General features: G+C 42.0%; 2 protein-coding genes across 3 annotated transcripts; one reads left to right on the top strand and one right to left on the bottom strand.

Moving 5' to 3' along the window:
* The first annotated feature begins 1,056 nt into the window (after window positions 1–1,056).
* Window positions 1,057–16,583, top strand: klc3 (kinesin light chain 3). Of its 2 annotated transcripts, none has more exons than XM_085430819.1 (14): window positions 1,057–1,279; window positions 4,810–5,058; window positions 5,660–5,725; window positions 6,703–6,867; window positions 7,472–7,547; window positions 8,500–8,645; window positions 8,734–8,816; window positions 9,466–9,553; window positions 9,810–9,911; window positions 10,492–10,665; window positions 10,773–10,872; window positions 11,496–11,670; window positions 11,757–11,823; window positions 16,412–16,583. In XM_085430819.1, the coding sequence occupies exons 2-14, from the start codon at window positions 4,849–4,851 to the stop codon at window positions 16,421–16,423; spliced, it is 1,464 nt and encodes a 487-aa protein (XP_085286945.1). In that variant the 5' UTR covers window positions 1,057–1,279; window positions 4,810–4,848; the 3' UTR covers window positions 16,424–16,583. The 2 variants fall into 2 exon arrangements, with proteins under 2 accessions (XP_085286945.1, XP_085286944.1); XM_085430818.1 differs by lacking the exon at window positions 16,412–16,583 and adding an exon at window positions 11,940–14,564.
* ercc2 (excision repair cross-complementation group 2) lies at window positions 15,290–23,554 on the bottom strand. The gene is made up of 23 exons (XM_085430817.1): window positions 23,387–23,554; window positions 23,038–23,137; window positions 22,040–22,117; window positions 21,896–21,958; window positions 21,656–21,769; window positions 21,447–21,563; window positions 20,902–21,018; window positions 20,544–20,667; window positions 20,321–20,417; window positions 19,989–20,122; window positions 19,605–19,773; window positions 19,380–19,498; window positions 19,205–19,274; window positions 18,963–19,032; window positions 18,362–18,463; window positions 18,159–18,222; window positions 17,913–18,034; window positions 17,494–17,586; window positions 17,280–17,352; window positions 17,063–17,133; window positions 16,718–16,861; window positions 16,441–16,584; window positions 15,290–15,978 (listed from the first exon to the last, which is right to left on the bottom strand). The coding sequence occupies exons 1-23, from the start codon at window positions 23,389–23,391 to the stop codon at window positions 15,886–15,888; spliced, it is 2,283 nt and encodes a 760-aa protein (XP_085286943.1). The 5' UTR covers window positions 23,392–23,554; the 3' UTR covers window positions 15,290–15,885.
* Window positions 23,555–24,248: the final 694 nt, after the last annotated feature.

Genomic DNA, 24,248 nt, shown 5'->3' on the forward strand with positions numbered 1-24,248 from the left:
ATCAATTAATAGCTGGGAAAAAAGATAGATAGATAGATAGATAGATAGGCAGTTCGTCTCTTCTGCAGATAGGTGGCTTTGTCCTGGGACAGGACGTCACAGTCGCGGTGTATGATGGGAAATTTGGGATCAGGTAAGCTTCTGCAAGTCGTTCAGCAGAGCGGACACAACAAACAGACAAATACCGGAAATCATGCGAGTTTACCTTCAAAATTAAAGCCTTTCTTTCATTATGGATTTCTCTTCCTAAAACGATTAATATTGGGGTTTTTAGAATCAGGGATCAGGGAATACAATTTCTTGATGTGCAATTTCTACAGTAATGTGGAGCCATAATACAGCTTCATTTGTCCATCGTACTGTGGAACCCTTGGGTCAAACACAGCATTTTATGTGTCTTTGCTTGTGCTGAGAAATGCCCATCATAAATGTGTTTTATGGAACATGATACCAAGGAACAGAAAGACAAATTATATTCTTCAGAATTGGCGAGCACCTTGTGCCAATTTAGTCTAACTGATTAATAACTTTACCTGAGGGAGAAATAAAATGCAAGCTGTGTTAAAAATAGTTGTGAGAAAAAATATTAATCCATCCATTCATCTAGTGACAGAATGCAGAAATCAAGCTCATCTGACAGGAATTCACTTTTCTCAGTGTTTCCAGTTACTTTTCTTCTTTCGATTGCTCCATTTATGACTCACTGTAGCGGATCATCTGTCTCGTTCTCACCCTATCACTAGCATCCTCTTCTGTCACATCAACATGACACACTCTGCATGTCCCTCCTCAATACCTTCTCTTTTCCTTCTGCCTGGCATCTCCATGTTCATCATCCTTTGTCCAACACATTGTTGAGGTATGCAGTCATTAATTATTTTATCACTAATAATTGCAGTTTAACATTCTTAAACTGAAAATAGATCCATTGATTAAGAATATATATGGATTAAACAACAATCATAGAAGTACAAGTGAAATCAAGAAGTACAGGGTCCCGTGTACAACATTTATTTTGAAGTCGATAAGCGGAAGTTCAGTTCTGCTAAAGCTAGCTTGATGCTATTGGCTGCGTAATGACAGGAGGAGGCGGCAGGTGAACGATTAACAGCGTTCACTTTTCTCCGTCCCGCCTCTTTAAAAATAAATAAACTGAAAATTACTGTGAGCGGAGATGTTCCGCAGTGACTGACGGTCTCCAGTTTACACATAAAAACCATTATTTCATTCAAACTGTGGATCAACACGAAAGCGCGCCGCGGGAGTTTGGACTTAGCAGGTAGGCTATAAATAACTGTCGGTTGTTGTGGATCTGAAATGAGGCGCAGCAGTCTGTGTGAGAGAGACATCTTTTGTTTTGTTTTTTTTATTGTGTTGTTGTGCAGGAAGATGTTTCTGTCTTGTAGCTGCAGCAGCCGGTGGTGTTTAGACTCAGTGGACACTTTTAAAACTGTTGACAAACACACAGCTGAAATGTGCTGTTGAAATGTGACGCAGCGCTGTTTGTGTCCAGCAGCATTGTATTATCACCAGCGTCCTTATAAAGGTTGGAAAAGACACTTAAATCCATCATGGCTGCTTGGACAGATGGCCAGACATCCAGTTATAAACACATGGGCGGATTATGAGATACTGGGGCCCTGGGCACAAACATGTCAGAGCCCCCCCAGAGGAACTGTCAGAGGAACTACAACCCCAGTGGCTGCCACTGTGGAGGGATAGGGTGGCACATGATACACACTGGTGCCCAATGAAAGGAGCCACCAAAAGAAGAAGCAGCTCTTGTTTGTCCATGTAGAAGTGGATTTTCTGTCTTGTCAACTTGTTTCTATTATACATTTGTTTTTCTTAATCTTAAAAGTCTTAAAAGTGTGATCCTGTATTAATGCAGTTGATGGCATGACATGCAAAAAGAGGTGTTTAATAGTGACTAAAGTGACCTTCATGTTGTTTGTTTGCTTGTGAACCCTCGTATTTAGCTCCAGAGCCTCACTTTGCTTCTGTGTGTGATCAGAAAAGAGGAAACTGAAAGCTATGAGTTTTTCTTTGTGGTGAAGTTGCTGACAGCTGTGAATTGTGTTTCTGGGTTTTCTCCGCAACATTCCTGTAGCGGAGTAGCCAAGTACTCCCTGACAGTGCTGAATTACAGTGTTCTTTACATTTTTAATCCACTTTACATAGAAAAAAAGTGCATTCAGTGAAACCAATAAGAAATCTGCTTCTGTGTAGTTTTAGGTTGGAGTTACCTGTGAAAGGTAACTCTCCTCACACACTTTGCATTGAGAATTAATCACATTTAATACTGTTTAAAACCAGCAAGCCTTAAAGTGGACCGAGTTAACACAGGATCTGCTTTTATTCAGTCTTACTGACCTTTCACTGAGAACGAGTAGGTGTTTGTGTGGACACAAAGACCTACTCTATTTACCTTTGTAATCAAATTCAAATTCAAATTTTATTTGTCACACACACAACCATACACAGTATGACATGAGGTGAAATGCTTGTAGCTGTGCAATGCTACCATTAAATGACAGTGGTTTTACAGTATTTACAATTTACAGGTTATACAAAATTTACAGATTTAACTTAGAAATTTACAGTAAAAAAATGTGCAAATAGCAGAAAGAGATTATAAATTATAGGAAGTGTGCATGAAGAAAAACCAGAGTGCGTGTGGTGATGTGATGTGTGTGGGAGAGTCCAGTCCTACACCTGGTTCAGGGCCCGAATAGCCTGGGGGAAGAAGCTCCTCCTCAAATTCAAATTCAAATTTTATTTGTCACACACACACAACCATACACAGTATGACATGGGGGTGAAATGCTTGTAGCTGTACAATGCCCGACCATTAAATGACAGAAGAAAAGTTTTACAATATTTACAATTTACTACAAAAATTTACAAATTAACTTAGGAATTTACAGTAAAGAATGTGCAAATAGCAGAAGAGATTATAAAGATAAGGATTATAAATTATAGGAATTATAGGATTATAGGAAATGTGTGGTGGTGCGTGTGGTGACGTGTGTGAGAGTCCAGTCTTATAGTGACGTGTTTGGGAGAGTCCAGTCCTACACCTGGTTCAGGCCCCGAATAGCCTGGGGGAAGAAGCTCCTCCTCATTCTCTCTGTTTTGGTCTTAAGGAAGCGGAAGCGCTTCCCAGACCTCAACAGTGAGAAGAGTCCATTGTTGGGATGGGAGAGGTCCATCATAATCTTCCTAGCTTTGGACTTGCACCGCTTGGTGTAGATGGACAGCAGGTCAGGGAGCTCTGATTGAATGATGCGTTCTGCCGAGCGCACCACCCTTTGCAGATCTCGTCTGTCCTGCTTGGTGCTGTTCCCAAACCAGGTGCAGATGTTTGACGTCAGGACGCTCTCGATGGTGCAGGAGTAGAAGTTCTTGAGCACCTTCAGTGGCAGATGGAAGTCTCTAAGTCTTCTGAGGAAGAAGAGACGCTGACGGGCTTTCTTAACCAGGGTGTTGATGTGACAGGACCATGACAGGTCCTGAGTGATGTGGACACCCAGGTATCGGAAACTGTCCACTCTCTCCACTGGCGTGCCACTGATGATGAGGGGTTTGTAATTCCTCACCTGCTTTGTAGTGAAGTCCACGATCAGCTCCTTAGTGTTGCTGATGTTTAGGAGGAGGTTATTCTCCTGGCACCAGGTCTCCAGGTTCCTAATCTCCTCCAGGTAGGCCGTCTCGATGTTGTCGGAGATCAGGCCCACAACAGCAGTGTCGTCAGCAAACTTGACAATGGAGGTGGTGTCGGATGTGGCTACACAGTCATAAGTGTACAGTGAGTACAGCAGGGGGCTTAAAAATCATTCTCTCTGTTTTGGCTTTAAGGGAGCAGAAGTGCTTCCCAGACCTCAACAGTGAGAAGAGTCCATTGTTGGGATGGGAGAGGTCCATCATAATCTTCCTAGCTTTGGTCTTGCACCGCTTGGTGTAGATGGACAGCAGGTCAGGGAGTTCTGATTGAATGATGCGTTCGGCTGAGCGCACCACTCTTTGCAGATCTCGTCTGTACCTGCTGTATTTATGTCTAGTGGTCCCTCACTCAGCGTTATTGTGGTTTTAATTCTTTGACTAAATAGAGTCTAATATTTTGAGACTGTTTTCTATAAAATGACTATAGCAGAAACGATTTTGACTCAGGAATCTCAGCTAGAAGATGAAACACATGTCAACATGTAGGTATGAATGAGACCTACAGGGTGATGTGACCCTTGAAGTTTCCTGAAAAAGCAGCAGACATGGTCTTAATGAATCATCTATTGCACTATAAGTCAGATTCTGAGTGGTTGTTCCTGTTTCCGTTGGTCCCAAAGCTTGTTGCTGTAGTTCTGCCACAGCCCTCGCACTGAGGGACCCTTCAGCAGGCACGAGGCTGACTCATCAGAGAGTCACTCCCTTCATGGGGCTGGATTCAGATTAAACAAACATTATCAGAGTTTACTTTTGCTTGCATTTTTCACAGACCTTCCATGTAGTCTATTTATCCACCAGCTGTGTCACGTATACACTTCACCAACAGCACTTTTAAATTATGCTTTAAGCCACCTTTCATATTTTAGAAAATCCATCTGTGTTTACTATTGCACTGCTGCTTCTACTTCTAGTACTTCAGCGGCTTCAGTTACTGCTGCTGTCAGCTTCTGTTATCACTTTTACTCATAAATATTTCAGCTGCATGTAGCACTGATCCCCCTACAGCTCTCACTCTGCCGTTACTGCTAAATAAATGCATAATAAACTCCCACTGCAGATAATGCTGTAACGATGTGCTGTTCTCAGGTCGGTCGCAGTGAGAAAAGGAACCTCGGAGCAGCAGCCATGTTGTCGGGGGAGGAGATTCTGTGTAGCACGCAGCAGGTGATCGCAGGGCTGGAGGCACTGAGAGGGGAGAACCGCAGCCTGCTGGAGAGCCTGCAGGAGGCGCTGGAGAGCCGGGCGGTGCCAGAGAGCAGCAGCGTTGAGCAGGAGAAGACCAGCATCATCCACCAGTCGCTGGAGAGGATAGAGCTGGGGCTGAGTGAGGCACAGGTACCACCAGGAAATAAAGAAGCAAGCAGTCGCAATGAAATCTTGTGTCACACGTCTTTGTCTTCAAGCTTTTTTTTAAGGCTGAAATGGAAGAAAATAACATTCCCAGATAATTTAAAATTGAACTTCTTGTACTTTACATATTAAACAAAGTGATTTTTTTTTATGAAATAGTTTTGAGTTTACGTTTAGTTTTAATTATTTTAACTGACTGTGTTTTTATTTGAACAAACAAACGTGTTTAGCTTGCCAGGCGCAGTTATTTTGAAAAAGAAAAATTAATTTTGAGACTTGCATTTCTGTCATGAATGGTTGATGACAAACTTAAATGAACTGACACATAAAAATATCTGATGTCTGTCATTTTTTATTATTATTTTTTATTTATTTATTTTGTTGTTGTTGTTCCTGTTGGTGTCCCGAGACACTGATGACTGTTTTTCCTTTGATTTGTTTTGTCTGAAGCCGGGCTGTTGACAAGTTTTGAGCTCATTTACTGAAGCATAGTCGTTAAGTCACTGATCTCCCTTCATGGTGCACGCAGTCTTCTTTCTGTTGTTTCTGTTTCTGTTGGGTTTACATTTTTTTACATTGTCTTCAGGTGATGATGGCGTTGTCAGCTCACCTCGGTTCTCTGGAGGCAGAGAAACAAAAGCTACGAGCTCAGGTGAGTTTGTCGAAAAGACCTGTATACTTGTGTTGACACTCATCATAGGCTGCTTCATTTGGTCTCCCTTTTTAAATGTTTGTTAAAGCAAACATCTAACTTAGCATTCACCTGTCATGGAGGCAAATTCATATATCCGTCTTTAGATTCAAGATATGAAGCATCATATGTCTCGCCGAAGAAGAAGACGTCCTCTTCACCAAAGAAACAAAATGCAAAGGAGGAAACGATGTCTTAATAAATTGTCTTCCTCTCCCTGCTCATCTCACTCAGGGCTGTAACACATGCGCATAAACATGCTAATCTAGTCCTAATTTAGTCAGCAGATTTGTCTTGTCACACTCCTTTTACTCCCTCCACCACAGTAGTTAGAAAAGCATGCTTCACACCCGGCATTGACAGCTGAGGTAAACAGTGGACTGACAACCTGCCACAGAGGGGGAAAAACTGCAGTCTGGGGTCACTTTGCTATCTGTAGAAAACTCGCTACAGATGAACAGCGGCAAGAGCTTTTGAAGTGACTTGGATGAAAACATAACTGCAAAATATTTAAATGGCACATATTAGTTTTTTGTTTCTTATGTATTGATTATTGTTGATATTTTTCAAATATGTTAAAATAGAAGGTGTACAAAAGCTTTTTTTTTTGTAATGAAAACTGGTAGAAATATGCTGGCGGGATGTGGCTGAATGTAATGTTTTTGATCTCTCTTGGCTGACTAAAACATGTTTGTCCTACATCGGCCACCGTAGCTTAGATTAGCACTCGAAGCGCTAAGAAAACAGGATTCAATTGGCTGCAATCTGCATTCTCCTGATATCTACTGGTGAAAACGTTACACACTGTAACTTTAAGCATTTAGATATGGCAGTGTCTCCGTTTTTGTTGCATGGTTCCTTCATTCTCTTGCCTGTTTCCTTCCTCTTCTCTTTGTTATGTATCATCCTCGCTCTCATTTCTGCATCCTCCCTCTCAGGTTCGTCGTCTCTGTCAGGAGAACCAGTGGTTGAGGGATGAGCTGGCTGGCGCTCAGCAGCGGCTTCAGGACACGGAGCAGGAGGTGGTCACCCTCGAGGAGCAGAACAGACACCTGCAGTTCATGTCCTCCATACGCAAGTATGACCAGGATGAGCCGCCTCTGGTGAGGACAGAAAACATGCTAACCCACATATGTCTGCAGAAGAGTCTGTTGGTATTTACCAGCCAGCTGAGAGTTTGAGTAACAACAAACAACCTGCCCTTCAAGATGAGTAACAGGGAGAGTCAGCGCTTCGCTGTGTCAGCACAGGAATCTTAACCATGGTGTTTGTGTGTATATTCATCAAATTAATATGCTGAAAGTTTGTCTGCAGCTGGAGGTTTGGAGGACTTTACTAAAGCTGTTGTAATTATATACTGGGCAGAAGGACGTCATGTCCCATCTCAGCAAGTTTAGCAAGTTTTTGCTGATGTGTTGGCAAACTGTTTAAGCTCTAATGTCATAGAGCAACATTAGCATTCATTTGGATTCCAGCTGGTTTGCATCTGATGAATGCACCACCAGTTTTCACTCTCTCTGCTTTAGCTTCACTCAGCTGCCTTCCTGTCATTGCCAATTAGCGTGTAGGACAGTGTGCAGTTGCGGGTTTATCAGAGCTCGCTGACAAAAAGCAGCTACTGAAACGGATGAACCATATAGTCAACTTTTAAGCTTACCGTTAGTACTGCTGTCTTCTAAGTCGTGCTGTGTGTGTTTCTTATTTCAGGATGACAAAGACACTTCCTCCAACAAAGAGTCTCTGGATGACCTCTTTCCTGCTGAGGATGAGGAGCAGTCTTCGAGTGAGGCTCTTCTAGGCTTTGAAATGTGTTTTTATTATCGTTTTGAACACCTCCCTGTCTCCAAAATGACAAAACCCTTTTTTTGATAGATTTTTTTTGGATACAGAGGAGGTGTTGAGTAAATGCAAACTGTTTTTAATTTAAATTAGTCAATACATTGAGCGCCACTCTCATCGTGATTTAGTTTGAGTGCTTTGAGAAGTGTCAGCGTTGAAACTGGAGGCAGATACTGGTTTACATCTTCACTGGTCATAGATAAGCTCAAGGTGTAACTGTTGCTTCTAATCCTGATATCTGAGTAACTGCTGACACACAACAAACACATTTTATCAGCTTACACATGAATTTAGAGCGCATGAAGGTGGAAGCATGAAAGCGATCTGTGAATCTCTGTAGTGTGAAATACGACGCCAGTCTGAAGTTATCTTTTAGGACAGCGGCTTCCTTTTAGAAAATGGTGAAACATGAGTACGCATCGCTACCTCCTTTGACTTTTGTTTTTTGACAGCGTTAAAGCCTGACAAAAACTTAAAGATATAAACTTTAGTGTTTTTAGAGGTTAGACGACTGCAGGTTGAGTGTGAGTGACCAGGGAGAAAAGATGAAATGGGAAAATTAAAAAATTTCGCCTGCATTTATTGTTACGCTTAAACTTTTCTATTATGATCAATTTTACTTAATTGCCTAAATAGCAGTGCAATTATGCAGCCAGTTTTCATGTAATACATCTTTATTTGGGCTTAACACCATCCATCCATTCGTCTAAAAAATAGTTTTCATCATACTTTATTTGTGAGACATACAGTATAGAAAACAGGTCAAATTAAATATTAGGTTCCACCCTGCCTTGTTTTTGGTCCTCTCTGTTAGACCTGTTAAAATGATCCAAAATGGAACTGGGCCCTTCTAAAGTCAGCATGGTCTTGCTTTTATTTGTTTGTTTGTCGTTTAGTGTCCCAGCCTCACCACAGCAGTGCAGCAGCTGCAGCCCAGCAGGGCGGCTACGAGATCCCCGCCCGCCTTCGAACGCTCCATAACCTGGTCATCCAGTACGCATCCCAGGGACGATATGAGGTCGCGGTACCGCTGTGCAAACAGGTGGGAGGGGCTTCCACTGTCCTAACTGTTGCTAACCAAAACAAATTGCCTGACAACCATTTAACATGACCTCATTGTGTCTCCGCAGGCTTTGGAAGACCTGGAAAAGTCCTCTGGCCACACCCACCCAGACGTAGCCACCATGCTCAATATACTGGCGCTGGTGTACAGGTGATGTCAGTTAGCATTGCAAAAGCGTCTGTATTGGTATTTACAGCTACCGCGGTGGCACTATCAAAGCTGGGTTAACCATTCGAGGTCTTCCAGACGACTCAGAGTTCATGCTTTATTTGTTCCGGTCGAGTACGTCATGTGACTCACCTTCAGTTCAGAAATGTCCTCGCGGCTTTCGTCTCGTCTAACCCATCAGTGCCGTTTGTCTAGCTGGTGCACGTCTTTTCCTTCAGCTCTGCCGGCAGAATGATGCACTTTAAATGTTAAATGTCTTCAAATGTTAAAGACGTAATGATGCTGCAGATAAAGTGATTTATTATTCAGTTTTAGATGGGAAAAAAAATGGTTTGTTGTGCTTGTATCAGTTGAGGTAGGTGTATAAATGCTTTTCCTGCCCGGTTTGAGCCGAGCGTCCCGTGTAAGCAGTGCAGTAATTAAGCGGATCAGCTTCTCTGTCATCAGCATTATATTGCTCTGACTGGTTGTGGCTTTGACTCTGGCTTGTGATACCTGGCAAATTTGAGGTTTAATAAAAGTTTCTTGTAATAGATGATAGATTATCTGAAACTCTTAGGGAGGAAGTGTCCTTAACAAGCCAAACGCTTCTCACTGGGTGAACAGTGTGGTTTGTGTTGTTTCCCTACAGAGATCAGAACAAATACAAAGAGGCCGCCAACCTGCTGAACGATGCTTTGGCCATCAGGGAGAAAACTCTTGGGATGGACCATCCGGCTGTAAGTTACTCGGCTGCACTGGAAGAAAACTTATAATGAGACGGCTAAAACTGGTTTCAGCGTTCTCTTTCATCAGCGTAAACATGAAACATAAAACCTTGTGGGTTACAAGAATTTTGATCCTCATTTGTTGTTCGTTGCTTCCGACATGCCTGACCTGCAAATATTGGCTCCCTTTGTAGTCATTTCATGTGGTTTAGACTTTAGTGAGTGAGCTGGTGTGTATTTGTGTGTGTGCGTGCATGTGTGTATGCAGGTGGCAGCGACGCTCAACAACCTGGCAGTGCTTTATGGGAAAAGAGGAAAATACAAGGAAGCAGAGCCGCTTTGTAAAAGAGCTCTAGAGATCAGAGAGAAGGTAAGAAAACACCTTTGTATTACAACAGATATCCCAAATTCCTACTAATAACTCACTTTAACCTTAATCTAACCTAGATTATGGATGCCCGACTTATAACAGACTAAATGTTTTGCTAATTTACTTCCATCCATCCATTCTCTGCTGCTTATCCTTTTCAGGGTCATGAGGGGGTCTTAGGGTAAGAGGCAGGGTACACCCTGGACAGGTCACCAGTCTGTTGCAGGGCTAACACATAGACAACCATTCACACTCAGGTTAATTGGAAACTTTAAATTATCTGCATGTCTTTGGACTGTGGGAGGAAGCCGGAGTACCTGGAGAGAACCCACGCACAGGGAGAACATGCAAAGACCCCAGTCTGATGGTGGGATTGAACTCCGGAGGCAACAGTGCTAACCACTGTGCCACCGTGCTGCCCTTGCTAATTTACTTAAACATCTAAATATGTCCTCTATCCTTTGATGTCACAGAGCTGAGTGAGCAGGCATCCCCTGTATCACATACTGGAAGTGTTATGGAAAGAGTAACTGGTTGATCGTCCCTCACCGTGCACCTTTTTTTTTTGTCGCCTCCTCAGGTTCTCGGTACAGATCATCCAGATGTGGCCAAACAGCTGAACAACCTGGCTCTGCTGTGTCAGAACCAGGGGAAGTACCAGGAAGTGGAGCAGTACTACGAGCGCGCTCTGCACATCTACCAGAGCAAGCTGGGACCAGACGACGCCAACGTGGCTAAAACCAAGAACAACCTGGTGAGAGGAAACCTCGTTGTCTGGATTACTGAGGCTGTTGTTATTTACGATATTATTATTTTTTTCAATCATCATTTAAACCCCCCCCCCCTCTCCCTCTCCCTCAGGCATCATGTTATCTTAAGCAGGGGAAATACAGACAAGCTGAAGCTCTTTACAAAGAGATCCTGACTAGAGCGCATGAAAAGGAGTTTGGGTCTGTTGAAGGTACAAACAGATTAATTCATGTAACTGCTCATGTTTATGTAATTGTTCTCGTGACACGATGACATTTTAAGAGCGTGAGATAACCACAAGGGATCAGTTCCACCACTGAGTACTGAGAAAACTACCTAACGCTGGCATAACACATTCATTTTTATCATTTTAACATGAGCTGTGATTCATTCTGCTCAGTTTTAGCTTTCTGTGTTGTCTTTGTGTATTCATGTTGAATTTGGCTAATGTACCTTTTTTAATGTTTGCATGATTCGCATTCAAATATACCCTATATTTACCCTATAAGCCCCGGAGTTTGTCCTTAGGGGCTTCTCTGACAGCAGATACATGACACATAATAGCTTCTTTGCCTCATATACTATTTCATCATATAAGTCTCAGTCAGACTCTGTGGAAATCTGTCATTTTTGTAGTTTTATTTCAGCAGTTTTCATATTTTTAAATGTAGGTCTGTCTCAGTCTTTCTGCAAAAACAGTTTTATTTAGATTTTTTTTGTATACTGTACAGTTTTATATTGTTCTTATCGTATTAATGTCCAACTGTGTCCAAAAAAAGAAAGAAACTTCAAATTTCAATGTAAACAATTGCTTGTTTTATGTCTGTTGTCCAGGTGACGGGCGTCCCAGCTGGTCCGGCGTGGTGGAGGACGGCGGGTCCACACAGGACGGACTTAAGCGCAGTGGCTCCTTCACCAAACTCAGAGAGTCGATCAGGCGAAGCAGCGAGAAACTGGTCCGAAAGCTGAAAGGAGTCGGAATGGAGGAAACAACCCCAAGGAATGCTGGGTAAATGCTCTGTAAACAAGGTGTTTTAGCTCCAGCTGAATGCTGAAAAGCCACCTGATGAACAGTTTGTTCTGCCCCGTTTTCAGGATGAAGAGGGCAAACTCTCTGAATGTTTTGAACGTTGGCGTCAGAGAAAGTCAGGATGGCAGCGAGGTGAGCAGACTGTTAACCACACAGTCTGAAAACCAGAAATCTGCAAGCATCTCATGCACATTTAAGATAAACGTCACCTCTTAAGACACATTTTGTGTTTTTTTTTTGTTGATCAGTCGAGCCAGCTGACGGATACTCGAGGCCTGAGCTCCAGCACTCAGAGTCTGATGAGAAGAGGCTCACTCGGTGGGAACAGCTAACGCAAAAATAAGAATATCCCCTAAAAACGCAACACCTTTCAAAGATGACGATCGGCACAGAGCAGTGTGTTTAATCAGTGTGGGAACATCAGGCCTGAGTGGATTCATCATTTTTAGTCTTCAAGGAAAAAAAGATAATTGACTCGACTAAGATGCTTCCAAAAATCTGACTTTTAAAATTAGTTTGTTTCATTCTAAAAACGCACAATTTCAGTTTTTTCTTTTTAAAAAAAACAAAACAAAACAACAAAGCATAAATAGAGGGCTGGGTCATGTGATGAATTTTAACTTGACGTTATCGGAATTGCACTATGACATTTTCTTCCGGATCACTTGAAGTTTTAAATCCCGTCATTCCTGGTTTTAGGTTCAGTTCTATGATTTCCAGTTAACTTTTGATCTTGAACTCGTAGGACCTGGCGTCCACATATGTGGACATCACATTTTGGGTTGTCTAGACCACAATACAAAATTTTTCCCCAATCAGCTCAAATAGCAAACAGAAATTAAAAATGCATGCCATGAAAGAGTTCGCGTCTTAGCAGGTTAATTTTAAGTTGTGCTAAAATCACTTTAATCTAGTTTAAATGCATTTCCCCTGCAGACTGTGTTTTTACACAAACGTGACCACGTTACACTAAGGAAAGCGGCAATCTGTAGGTTAACATTTGAACTATGGGAAATTTTAAGACACTTCACTTGATGCTTTGATACTAAAGATCATATTTTTTAAATGGAGTTGTTTGTAATTTGAGAAGCAGTGCAGGGATGTAAAGTTCTTTACACAATTTTTAAAATGTAAAGTGTAATTTTACGTTCGAGGAAGATGATAAGCTATCAAAGTTTACACTGTTTAAAGTTAAAAAAAAAAAAAAAAAGGTACGTGTATTTTGCCTTTAAAATGTGCTGGTCATGTATAATTTATATTGTTAGACTGCTGCGTTATTGGACCAGAAGTCCTGCTCGGACATGATGAAAATAAGGAACAACTTTAAAAAAAACAAAAAAAAAAAACAAGTAGGAGCAGTTTCAGGATTCCAGCTGTTGGTTTGCACCTTGTGAAAACAAATTGTCTTTACAAAAGCAAATATTTGACTTTTTAACTTAGTACTTTTTACAGTCAGTACTTTTGCACATATGTACATAGGTAATATCTTCCAACTGCTTATGGATGTAAATCATTCTCTAAGGCTACGTTCACACTGCAGGCGAACGCGCATCAAATCCGATTTTTTTGACCCTCTGCGACCCATATCCGATCATGGTGTGAAAGGGTGAACGGCACAAATCCGATATTTTCAAATCCGATCTGGGTCACTTTCGTATGTGGTACTGAATCCGATACATCTACATTATTATGTAAATAACAAAATAACTTAAAGCAAAATTGGGAAACGTCAAGTCCGAAGTCTTTATATTAAGGGCCATCAGTCAAACAATATTGTTTGCTCTGGGTCTAAACAGAGCGCGTTGTGTGTGACGTCTTCTTTTGTGCATGCGGGTCGCTTTGAGCGTTCACACTAGAGCGCGTTTGCTGTTACATTTTATTTGTAGTGTGAACAAGCAGACAAAAAAAATCGGATTTGATCAAAAAATCGGAATTGAGCATTAAGACCTGCAGTGTGAACGTAGCCTATGTTCAGTATTTATTGATTATCCGTTTGTTGCATTTTGAATTTCAGATGTGTAAAAGTCTCCTTAGGTTTTTTGCTGTGTGCCCAAATGTCAGCTTTGGCCTGATAATATTAAACTGGTTTTGAGGTCGAGATGAAAGTCTTTACCGAAAGCCGCCGTGTAGATTTATACAATGTTTCCAAGGCAAAGCACAAGAACAAGTAGTAAAAATAGCAGCGGCGGTACAGCTTTGTAGCCAAGTTGAAAATGTTTCTGGCAAACATCACTGATGTCTAACCAGGAAAGTAATCAAATCATGAGACAACCAACAAGCAATGAGAGAGGACGGGTGGATCGCTCAGCAGCCGAGTGATACATAAATATGATGGTGCATTCGAGGCTTTCACTCTACGCTGGTAGAAGTAGCATTATCAACTACTGAGGTAGCCTACGTTTAGATATTGATGTATTCTTCTAATGTTACATCTATGCTTTTCACTGAAATGCCTGAAATCTACTACTACAAAAAGATTCAAATAATGTGGAATGTCATTCTACTTTCTGATATTTATTAGAGATATTTTTTTAAACTAGTTGAACTGAAGAGCGTTGAATAACAAGTTTTACACAAACCCTAACACCTGAGAATTCTGATAATAGACTGGGTCCCTGAAAGCAGCATTACCACCTGATCCATGAAGATTTTCATTCCATGAGACTCCTCGTAGGAATCTTGTTTTGCATTTACAGTGGTAGAAGACAGCCACTGCAGTCTGTTTAAAGGGCTGAAGTCGCACCGTGTTAGCTGCTGTTAAACGACAGTCTGTTACAAGCTGAGTGAAGCACATGTAAGAATGTGGAAAAGATGAATATTTGTTTTATATTTGCAAATTTGAGCTGTAATAAATTAAACTAAGCCACCGATAACCCTTGTATATGTGTGTTTTCTTTCCTCTGTTTGTCTGAAAATGTTTTCAGGGTTTCATAAATTAAAGCCCTTTTTTGTCTAAATATTAAGATCAGCGAGTGATGGATGAACACTTTCGATTCAAACACTTCCCACAGAAGAAAAACACAAGTCAGCTGTTAAATACAAACATTTATATTCCAGCTTCCTGGTTGGAAAACAGTATAAAACAGCATTTATGTACAGCTGCAGTAGAAAAGGAACCTGACAGTATTCTTGTCTGTATGACAGACGCTGCACAGACACCAGTGTTAGTGTCACATCTCTGATGCAACACGCTGACCTACTGACACATTTCACCAATCAAAAGAAATAAAAAAAAAAACTAAATGAATTGAAACTTCTGCATCACGGTAATGCTGAAGACTGAAACACGCACATTTAGAACTTAGTCAGTGTATATTTGTCTTATTTCTAGTCAAAATTATCTCATTACACTTAAAATAAGACACAATCAGCTACAGGGCAACATTTCAGTAAGCTAAAGGAACTTGTTTCAAGACAGTGAATCTTGAAACTAGAGAAAAACTAGAGATTTTTCACTTGTTCCACTGGCAGATTTTTTTCACTTAATACAAGATATTTTAGCTTAAAATAAGTGAAAAAATCTGCCAGTGGAACAAGTGAAAAATCTCTAGTTTTTCTCTAGTTTCAAGATTCACTGTCTTGAAACAAGTTCCTTTAGCTTACTGAAATGTTGCCCTGTAGCTGATTGTGTCTTATTTTAAGTGTAATGAGATAATTTTGACTAGAAATAAGACAAATATACTTGGTAAGATTTTGAGTTTTTGCAGTGTGTTGCTGGATTTTCTGTAGCATGTGTGTCTGCAGAAGCAAAGGGTTCTTCCTTTGATTAATAAAGGGGAAAATAAGTTTACTGCTCCGTACTTCAGTGAAAAGCTGAACAGAGTACTGAAATATGTACTTAAGTGGTTCAAAGGTCTGCAGATGGTCTACTCTGCAGACCGAGTGCAACCTTAAATACTGACTGACCCATGAGCGGCTTTGACTGAGGCTCACATCGTTGGTGTGGGAGCGGCTCTCCTGTCAGAAGTCATTACTGTCACCAGCAGAGCTGAAAATACTTTAAATACTTTTACAGTATTTTTACCACTTGGGGAAAAACAGACACTTAAAACATAATTCTGAGTTTTTCCTTCCTAAAGTTAAGGTGGACCTGCCCTTTTAGAGCCGACCCATATTTAACCCTAGTCTGGTGACAGCTGATGACTCGGTTTATGGTGCTGCTGTGGTGACAATGTCATACGGTTCGTGTCACCTTCAGGTCTGATGAGCAATCTGAGTGATTTTCTGCAGCATTTCCTCCGACTCCAGCTGCTCGAGAGTCAGCAGAGACAAACCCAACTGGTCCTCCTGGAGAGAAAGAGAGAAGCAAGCATGGCTGCCTGGTCAGCTGTTGTCCGGAAACGTCAGCGCTCATAAGAGCTGTGCAGCTCCGTGCAATTCAAACTGCTTTACAGCAGCATTTATTCATCTGATCAACAAAGTCAGGTGGCTCATGATCTCGATGGCAGTGGGTTGATTGTTCTGGTGCCAGAGTTGTGCCAGTAAACAATCACACCAACAACTCGTCAGACACTTTAAGATTAATTTGCTAGATTATAAAACTTTTCCCCATTTAAGGTATTAAATTATAACATTAAGTTTCATTTAGCTTCAGAAATGAAGCAGACTCTTAGACAAGAGGACAGATGTTTGAGCCAATGACGGGGAGAAGATCACTAAACCCACTGCTTTGCTCCTTTTAAAGCCAGTGAGTTGTCCTGTGTTTGTTTACTCGTTGCAGTGGTGCTTGTGATGCTTGGCCGGTTGTACCTGTCTGAAAGGCTGAGCCATCTGCCGCAGGAAGTGCTTGGAAAGCTGCACGGCCTCGTCCACAGTGAGGTTCAGACTGCCGTCGTTGATGTGCTCCTGAATCCAGCGGGGTAGCTTCCCACGTTTGTCTGCTCGTGCGTAACGCTGCAGAGCACAGAGGAGGTTAGTACAGGCTTCGCTCAGCTACTCCAGCGTCAAACTCGAAGGACTGCTGCTGTGAAGCAGAGTGTAGAAGCCTGGAGTACTGCGGCAGGATCAGACAAATATTCAGACACACCTTGTCAGCAAAAATCATGAGTCCATAGTCAGTTTTGCCTCGGATGGCTCTGCCTACGCACTGAGCCGCGTGGCGCATGGCGTCAAACGTCAGAAAGTCGTTCTCCCTGATCTGAAACTGATCCCGAAGGTACTCCAGCCGAGCCTGAGTCGAGTTACAGAGAGAGAAAAACCCTTAGGGAATCACGACAAAACTATCCAGACTGAGAAAAGGGAAAGAACACAAACTAAAATGTGTGGTTTTGTTACTCGTTTGATAATATAAATCCTTAAATAGCAAACATCACACAAAATATGAATAGATTTAACTTTCTGAGCTTTGACCCCACACAGAGGTGACTCTGACCTTTAGGATGCGGCTCTGCGTATAAACATACGGCACTCCAAACATGATGACAGCACGGCCATAATGGTGCACTGAACAGAAAACACAACGAGACTCCGAGTCAGCGACAAAGCGCACGTTTGCTTCACCTTATCGTCTCCAGCCACGCAGGACTCTTCTTCTGCTGTTTGCTTTAATTTGTCCTGCTGGAGCCGCACAGAGCAACTCGATGACTTACCGAAATCGATCCCTTCAGACACTTTTCCTCTGGCCACAGACAGGAGGATTGCTCCTCGGCCGTTCTCACACGCCTAAACAGCAGAGACAGAAAGGTCAAAGGTCAAAGTCTGGTACCAACACAAAAGACCTGAACATCTGTTTGTTTGTTCACGGCTCAATTTATGATTTTGGTCTCTTTGTTAGTTAAATACTACTACAATAATGGGTCTGACCTCTTGGTATTTCTCCAGGGCCATGCTCGTCTCTGCAGCATCCTGAGTCTCGATGAAGATCAGCTTGTTTCTCTGGATATTCTCCAGGATACCCTGCAAGCGAACGTGACCCCAGAAACAACAAAAACACACAAAATTAATTTACTGTTAATATATTAGCTACTAAACGGACTGGGATTAAATAAGAGAATGCTTCTTCCTGCTCATTTTTGAACATGTAAAGTTATCTACTGTGATTATTTTTCTCTTTATGTTTTATTTTGTTTGTGTTTTTTTCCTTCATTGTTCTATTTTTTTACATGTTTAAAATAAAACCACTTCACAGATTACAGAAAGATATGTCAGATTTCTACAGCTTCACGAAAGAAAAACGGCGGTTGTTTCAGTTACTCAGATGCTTGTGGATTACACACACTGACCTGTTCATACCAGGACGCCACGATGTTCTCCATGTAGACGTAGCTGGTGAAAAACGCCACAATCCCATCGGGAACGATCGCAGACATCTCCAGAAGCAGGTTACCATAATTCCGAATCACAGCTGGAGAAGCAAACATGAAAATTATCTCGTTACATGTTGATGAAAACACAGCGTTGTCATTTGTAGTTGTACGGCCTTTGATTTGAGAGGTCACGCTCAAATAGCACAAGTTATTTTTACTAACCGAAATCTTCTCTGGTCTCAAACTTGGAGCTCAGGGCCACCTGGTCGTTTCCTCTGCCAACAATCTGTGGAAGACAGAAACAAAGTGATGGAAATGTTTATGTTTCTCTCCTCTTTTTGTTCATGTCTCCAAGGTGGTGCTGCTTTTGTGACTCCACCCAGGACCACAGTTGGGTTTTTTTCATATTAAGTGTTGTTACAGACCAGAGGGCAGAGGCAGGTGCGCGCCAGTGTCATGGTGAAGGACGCCATGGTAACCGGGCGAAAGTCAAGGATGCGGGGATAGATGTCCAGGGGGGAAAGTGTCTGAAGAGAGGAGAAACATCAGGGGTAAGATGGTGAAATTAGATCAGGCTTTCATTTAGATCCTTCGAATCAGATCTTTCATTTCAAAGGCTTCAAAGAGGCGATGACCTGATGTCTGTTGACTCAGGAACAAACGAGGTGCTTCTAACGGCTTCACTTAGACGTTTAAAACTAAGAACAAGACACTGTAAGAAGGAATTCAGACTCCTGCACATGTAAGAAAAACTCAGCAGTCACACGTGTCGTTGAATAAACAGCAGGATTATATTTCAAGACATAACATGTTGAATGGAAGTTTTACAGTATTATGATGTTATTATCGGAGGTCTGCAGGGAAAAAAATGAAGCGAGAACATCACCTAATTTTGTTTCAAAGAATAAAAAGGAAACTTGATTACTTCACTCACTGTGCAGACGTCACCAGATTGTTTTTGTACCTTTAATGAATAAAAAATGTAAATTAAATGTCACCGGACTGAAATGAGCAGGAAGTACGCACCCCTGAGGTGATGACGACTGACTGGAATCTTTGGAAAACTGGTTTGATGGCTATAGACGGGTCCATGCAGCTGAGAGGGGAACAGACAAACACACTGACCTGTGATACACAGATATCAACCTGGCATCTCCTTTTGTGTTAAAACGCTTTGTGTAAAAGAATGAAACTAAATGACAGTCACAGGTAATCTCCTCTGCAGACGGCAGCACATGAACTTGTTCAGAATTCATTGTGCAGCTCACCTGAAATGCAGCACGGGGTTGGCGATGGTCGGAGTTCTGTCTTCAAAGGGCTCGATGATGATGGTGAAGCCTTTTTAGACACAGAGAGATACTACAGATCATAATCCAACAGCATCTACGTTTATTAATGCCACCGTGTTACTTGGAGTTGAACAGAGGCGGGACTTTTTACTACCTTGGCTGTAGGTGCTGACGAGAGTGGCGAAGTTCGAGATGAGAGTAACAGCTGAGAAGTCTGCGATGTCGGCGATCTCCAGAGTTCGAAGCAACGACTGCAACCGCTCTGCACAAAACCTGGAGATACAAGGAGGATGGATCGGTGATAAAGAGACGGGAAACAGAAACAACCAAGAGACTAAGCGAGGCTGTTCGCATTCGCAGAAAAGAAGCTGAAACTGACCTTAGAGGCTTGCGGTCGATGCAGACTTTTTCGAAAATGTCTTTAAGGAACTGCGGCGCGCTCTCCTGTACGACGTGTTGGACCCTCAGACGAGACTTCAGATACTCCAGGAAGCGTCTCATGAAACCTACAAAGTGCTCGGCTGTACGAATAGAGCCAGGCACCGCCTCTGACAGAAAGAGAGGAGGATAGTTTGTGCTCATGTCTACAATAAGATTCGGCTCTTCATCTAAACCGTCCAGAAAGATTACAGTTCCAATGTTTGGAGTTTGATGCGGACGGAGGACTTAATAGAGACAACTTGAAATGCTTACTACCAAACTCTACTTCTAAACCAGCGCTTCAAAATTTACTCTGAGCTGAGAGAACAATTAAAGGAAAAACCTTGAAGGATTTCATCAGGCAACACCGGATTTGCGAGGTAGATGTCGGTTTCTCTCGCCACATTGGCTTCCTTCAGCCCCTCCACCAAGCGTCTGTACTCCTCCCTCAGCTTAGCAGCATCCGTCTCCTTTATCCTATAAACACAGGCAGATTACAGTAGCTTAGATTAATACTCATTCGTAAGATTTCCTTATTTTCTGTCTCTTTAATCTGTTCTGCAAAATTACAGCCAGTAAGAGGAGCAAAGACGTTCCAATTATTGGTGCAATCTTTCATTCGTTCAGGAAAACATGGATGCATTTCCATGTTGCAAGTGATGATGCAAGCATTACTTGTGTATGGTGTTCTGGAGAGTGTCCACGTTGGTCTGACAGCGGTCCAGCGTTCGCCTGGTGATATTTACGCTCATGGAGTCGATGCACACGTTGTCTGAGGAGAGAGTGAAAGAAAATATGAATTATTTTAAATAATTACTGTAAACAAATTCCTAAAATAGACAAATACATTCAGTTAAATGCACCGAATGTGCATATTAGACTCAGATTAATTGCTCACCGATATTATGAGCCTCATCAAATACCACTACAGATTTCTTTGCCAGCTCTTTAGACACCAGATCAGCTATCTTGGGGTCCAGCAGGTAGTGGTAGCTGTACACCACAATGTTGGCATGCAGGATCTGAGAGAAATCAAGAGGAAACAAGCTTCAAGATACAACATTAAACTCTGGATTATTCAGTAATGAGAAGCTGGCGTGTTATCATTTATTTTCCAATTAGAGCAGCCAGTGAGAAAAATGTTTTTCCTATAAAAGCATGCAAACAGCATTTTACATGTAATAAAACACTCAAAATCTCATTCATGTTCATACACATTACATGGTCACGGATTTGGCGTTTTCACAGTAACTCACTGAATAGCGAGCCAGATAGTAAGGACACCAGCCCTTCCTCCTGCCAAAGGCCTTGAGGTCATCAAGGTTGTAGATGCCAGCAGGAAGAGGCACCTGTCGGCCGACTGAATCGAACTCCTGCAACACAAACCAGGTTTTCCTGTTTCCCAGTTTTCAGGCATTGCAAACCTACACAGTTTGTATCTGAGACTCATAAAACTTTATCAGTTCCTGAGTTCATGTAGGCGACAGCCAGAAAGCAAAAACACTTTTCTAATCTGCATATCTGATGGTGTCGAGTAGTGGCTGGATTTAGATTTTCAGGCTGATTAAATGCTCCTAACTAATCATGTCGAGCCAGTACGTTGTAATCATCCAGCACAGAAATGAAAAGATTACTAAAGAATAGAAACCTGAACTTGTTTTTAAACTTTTAATCCATAAAGATCAAACCCCACCCGTTACGTTGAAGCCTGATGCTGTCATGTCATCAGCCATTACAAAAAAACAAAACAAAAAATAACTTCTGCTTCTGCTGAAAAACACCATCTGATGTGAGTTCTTACCTCGTAGAAGCGACAGACGGGCAGGTTGGGGTTGCTGTGATGTTGTGCGCGGACGTACGATGCTGTCAGACTGTGGCACTTCCCATCGACTTCCTTACCGAAGCGCAGAGAGCTCACCTGTGTGAAGACAAGCGTGTCGGTCACTTTTGAAAGGAGAAAGCTGAATCCTGAATCGCTCCTCTGGCTTTGTGGGATGCAGGTGTTCATACCTCAGGGTGGATGCAGAGGTTCTTCCTGGAGGAAAGAGCAAGAGCCAGGAAGTTGTTGCTCTCTCCTGTTTCTTTAGTGTAAAACTCCATCAGCTTCCTCAGCTCCTCCACAACCTCATCGGAAAGAATCAAACACAGTCTGAGACGTCGGGGCTTTGAAAGCTTCTTCTTGTTTAACTCAAAAAGAAAGTTACACAGTAGAAACACGCTTCACTGACGACTGATTTGACGTCCACTCACCTTCTCGATCTCTGGAACTGTTCTAGAGCAGTAAATTAACTTGGTGACCTCCAGAGGGAAAGCCTGAGAGAGAGAGAACATATTTACATGCTAATCTGCCACCAGCTGTTAGTATGAACCGTTTATGAGAGAGGCTGAACTCACCCTTTGGTAGGCCACAATGAGGGACAGTAGAGAGATGGTCTTCCCTGTTCCCGATGGCATCTCCAAGACTCCATGACCCTGAACGGGAACAGGTTCGGTTAACACAGAAAGCAGCAGCTGAAAGTAAACACTTTTAAACACGTGTGTGTGTTTGTGTGTCAGTGGACACACTGTACTTCCCTGAAGGAGCAACACAATACGACACGATGACACAAAAGGTAAAATCTGGACTAAACACTGTAACTTTAGGAATCATCTCTTCACCTCCAAGGAAGAAAAGGAGGAAAAAAGTAACTCAAATTTCAAAATACATACATGTATGACTGGAAGAAAAATGTGAACTTTTCTTTAACTGGAAACAGCAAAGAGCAGAAAATATGATCATCCTAAATAACTGAAATAACAACTGGATAAAAAAGATGACTCGTCTTCCATCTTCTTCAGACCAAAATGAATTTATCGCATCGCTTCCTCCTCTGTCCCCAACAGCAGCTGTACAGGCTTCATATATCACATGTCCTCCTTCACCACATCCATTTCTCTGAGTCCTTCCTCTTCTCTCCTGCCTGGCAGCTCCATCTTCAACACCCTCTGACCAATATATCCACCATCCCTCCTCTGCACACGTCCAAACCATCCCAGCCTCTCTAACTTTGTCTACAAACAATCTCAACCCTCTGATGTATTCAACTGTAATCTAACCAGCCTGGTCACTCACAATGAAAATCTCAACATCCTCAGTTCAGCCTCCTGTCTTTTTTACGGTGCCACCGTCTTCAAACCAAACATCATACCAAGTCTCACTACCATCTTGTAAACCATGCCTTTCACTCTTGCTGATATCATTCTGTCACAAAACACTCATCTCCATGCAATCCACCTCATCTCCACTGTTCATTACTCGCGTTCACACGTGTCATCCAACCCAGGGTATTTGTGTAGATAGGAGCACTGTGCATGAAAACCACACCTTCAGATTAACCTCTAACGCCACCCACCTTGGCATCCAGCGTCCTCTTCAGCTCCAGCATGTAGGAGTACTGCTCGGGGTAGATGTAGTCATAGGGAAAATACACCAGCAGACCCTCAATGTTGAGCCTGCAAGGAAACAGCAACGATGTTAACAGTGCACAGCAGCTGTACAGGCTTCATTCTGGACTATCTTTAAGCCAAGTATGTGTGAATGAGTGCGAGACATCTAAAATAAAAGTTAAAACAGTGATTTGGATAAACTAGAGCCACAAAACTCTGATTTTATGTGGACTTGGCTCAGGTATGTCACAGTTGCTGGAAACGCGCTAACACTGAAAGCCCATGTTGTCTGTTTGTACTCAGTAAAACACTCACTTCATCTTCACAGCACGTTTAGCGGAAGCTCCTCTTCTTTTTACGTAACTTGTGTTATTTTAAAACAGTCATTAAAATTTGAATGTGCGCCAAAAACACAAAACAAAACGCCGCATTAGCAACGCCACAGCCTGCTACAGCATTTAATTCTTCTTCGTTTATCGTTTGAACGCTATCAGACGGATTACCGCCCCCTGCAGGCCAAAAGGAAAACTAAATACTCCTCTGTAATGCTTCGAAGTTACATTTAAAACCCGTTATTTAATCAGTTTATAGTTATTATCGCCTTTTATTTATTTTATTTATGTATTTACATTTAGATTTGACTACGACTACTTCAACTGGAAGTGTTAGCCTGCTGCTATCGACGCTAACTTTGACCACATGCGAGTCATAACAATTTCATTTCCGGTGAATAGTTTGAAAAAGAAACGCTAACATAAATGGTATACTGTGTTGCCAAACATCGACACAAACAGCTGTTACATCTTACTGTGTAGCTGTAAATGTGACTTTTCGGTCGTCTTGCTTGTTACGTTATAGTTGTAATTCACAGCTGTGCTTTCTCCATGCTTTCGTTCATTATTTGGGCTTCAGCGTCTACAGCAAAGGCATGCATGTGTTGGGTAATTTCATTATATTTTGTGTTATTTGGAATACCCTATTATATAACTTTATTTTCACAGGCTTTTCCGGAAGTAGTTCTAAGTCAGCTGCATTAATGAGATTTTAGTCATTTTAAAGAGTTGCCATTCCAAAGAATGACCACACGGGGGCAGCACATGGCAATAAAATCGCCCTTGTGCACACTAGAATCACTGGACGATCTGATTTCCTCGTGTCAGCATTGTTCCCACATCAT

Source organism: Copadichromis virginalis, linkage group LG14 (genome assembly GCF_057382275.1).
Source record: "Copadichromis virginalis isolate Kocher_CV1m ecotype Utaka linkage group LG14, C_Virginalis_male_GT1.1, whole genome shotgun sequence".
NCBI lineage: Eukaryota > Metazoa > Chordata > Actinopteri > Cichliformes > Cichlidae > Copadichromis > Copadichromis virginalis.

Bases quoted from the DNA above. Each gene is read 5' to 3' on its own strand.
- klc3 (XM_085430818.1), top strand. From the start codon at position 4,849: ATGTTGTCGGGGGAGGAGATTCTGTGTAGCACGCAGCAGGTGATCGCA. The intron at 5,059-5,659 runs GTACCACCAGGA...CATTGTCTTCAG, and splicing joins TGGGGCTGAGTGAGGCACAG to GTGATGATGGCGTTGTCAGC. The intron at 6,868-7,471 runs GTGAGGACAGAA...TTCTTATTTCAG, and splicing joins ACCAGGATGAGCCGCCTCTG to GATGACAAAGACACTTCCTC.
- ercc2 (XM_085430817.1), bottom strand. The intron at 21,770-21,895 runs GTGAGTGGACGT...CTTTCCGATGAG, and splicing joins CAGTTCCAGAGATCGAGAAG to GTTGTGGAGGAGCTGAGGAA. The intron at 18,035-18,158 runs GTTAGTAAAAAT...TTGCTTCTCCAG, and splicing joins TGAGACCAGAGAAGATTTCG to CTGTGATTCGGAATTATGGT.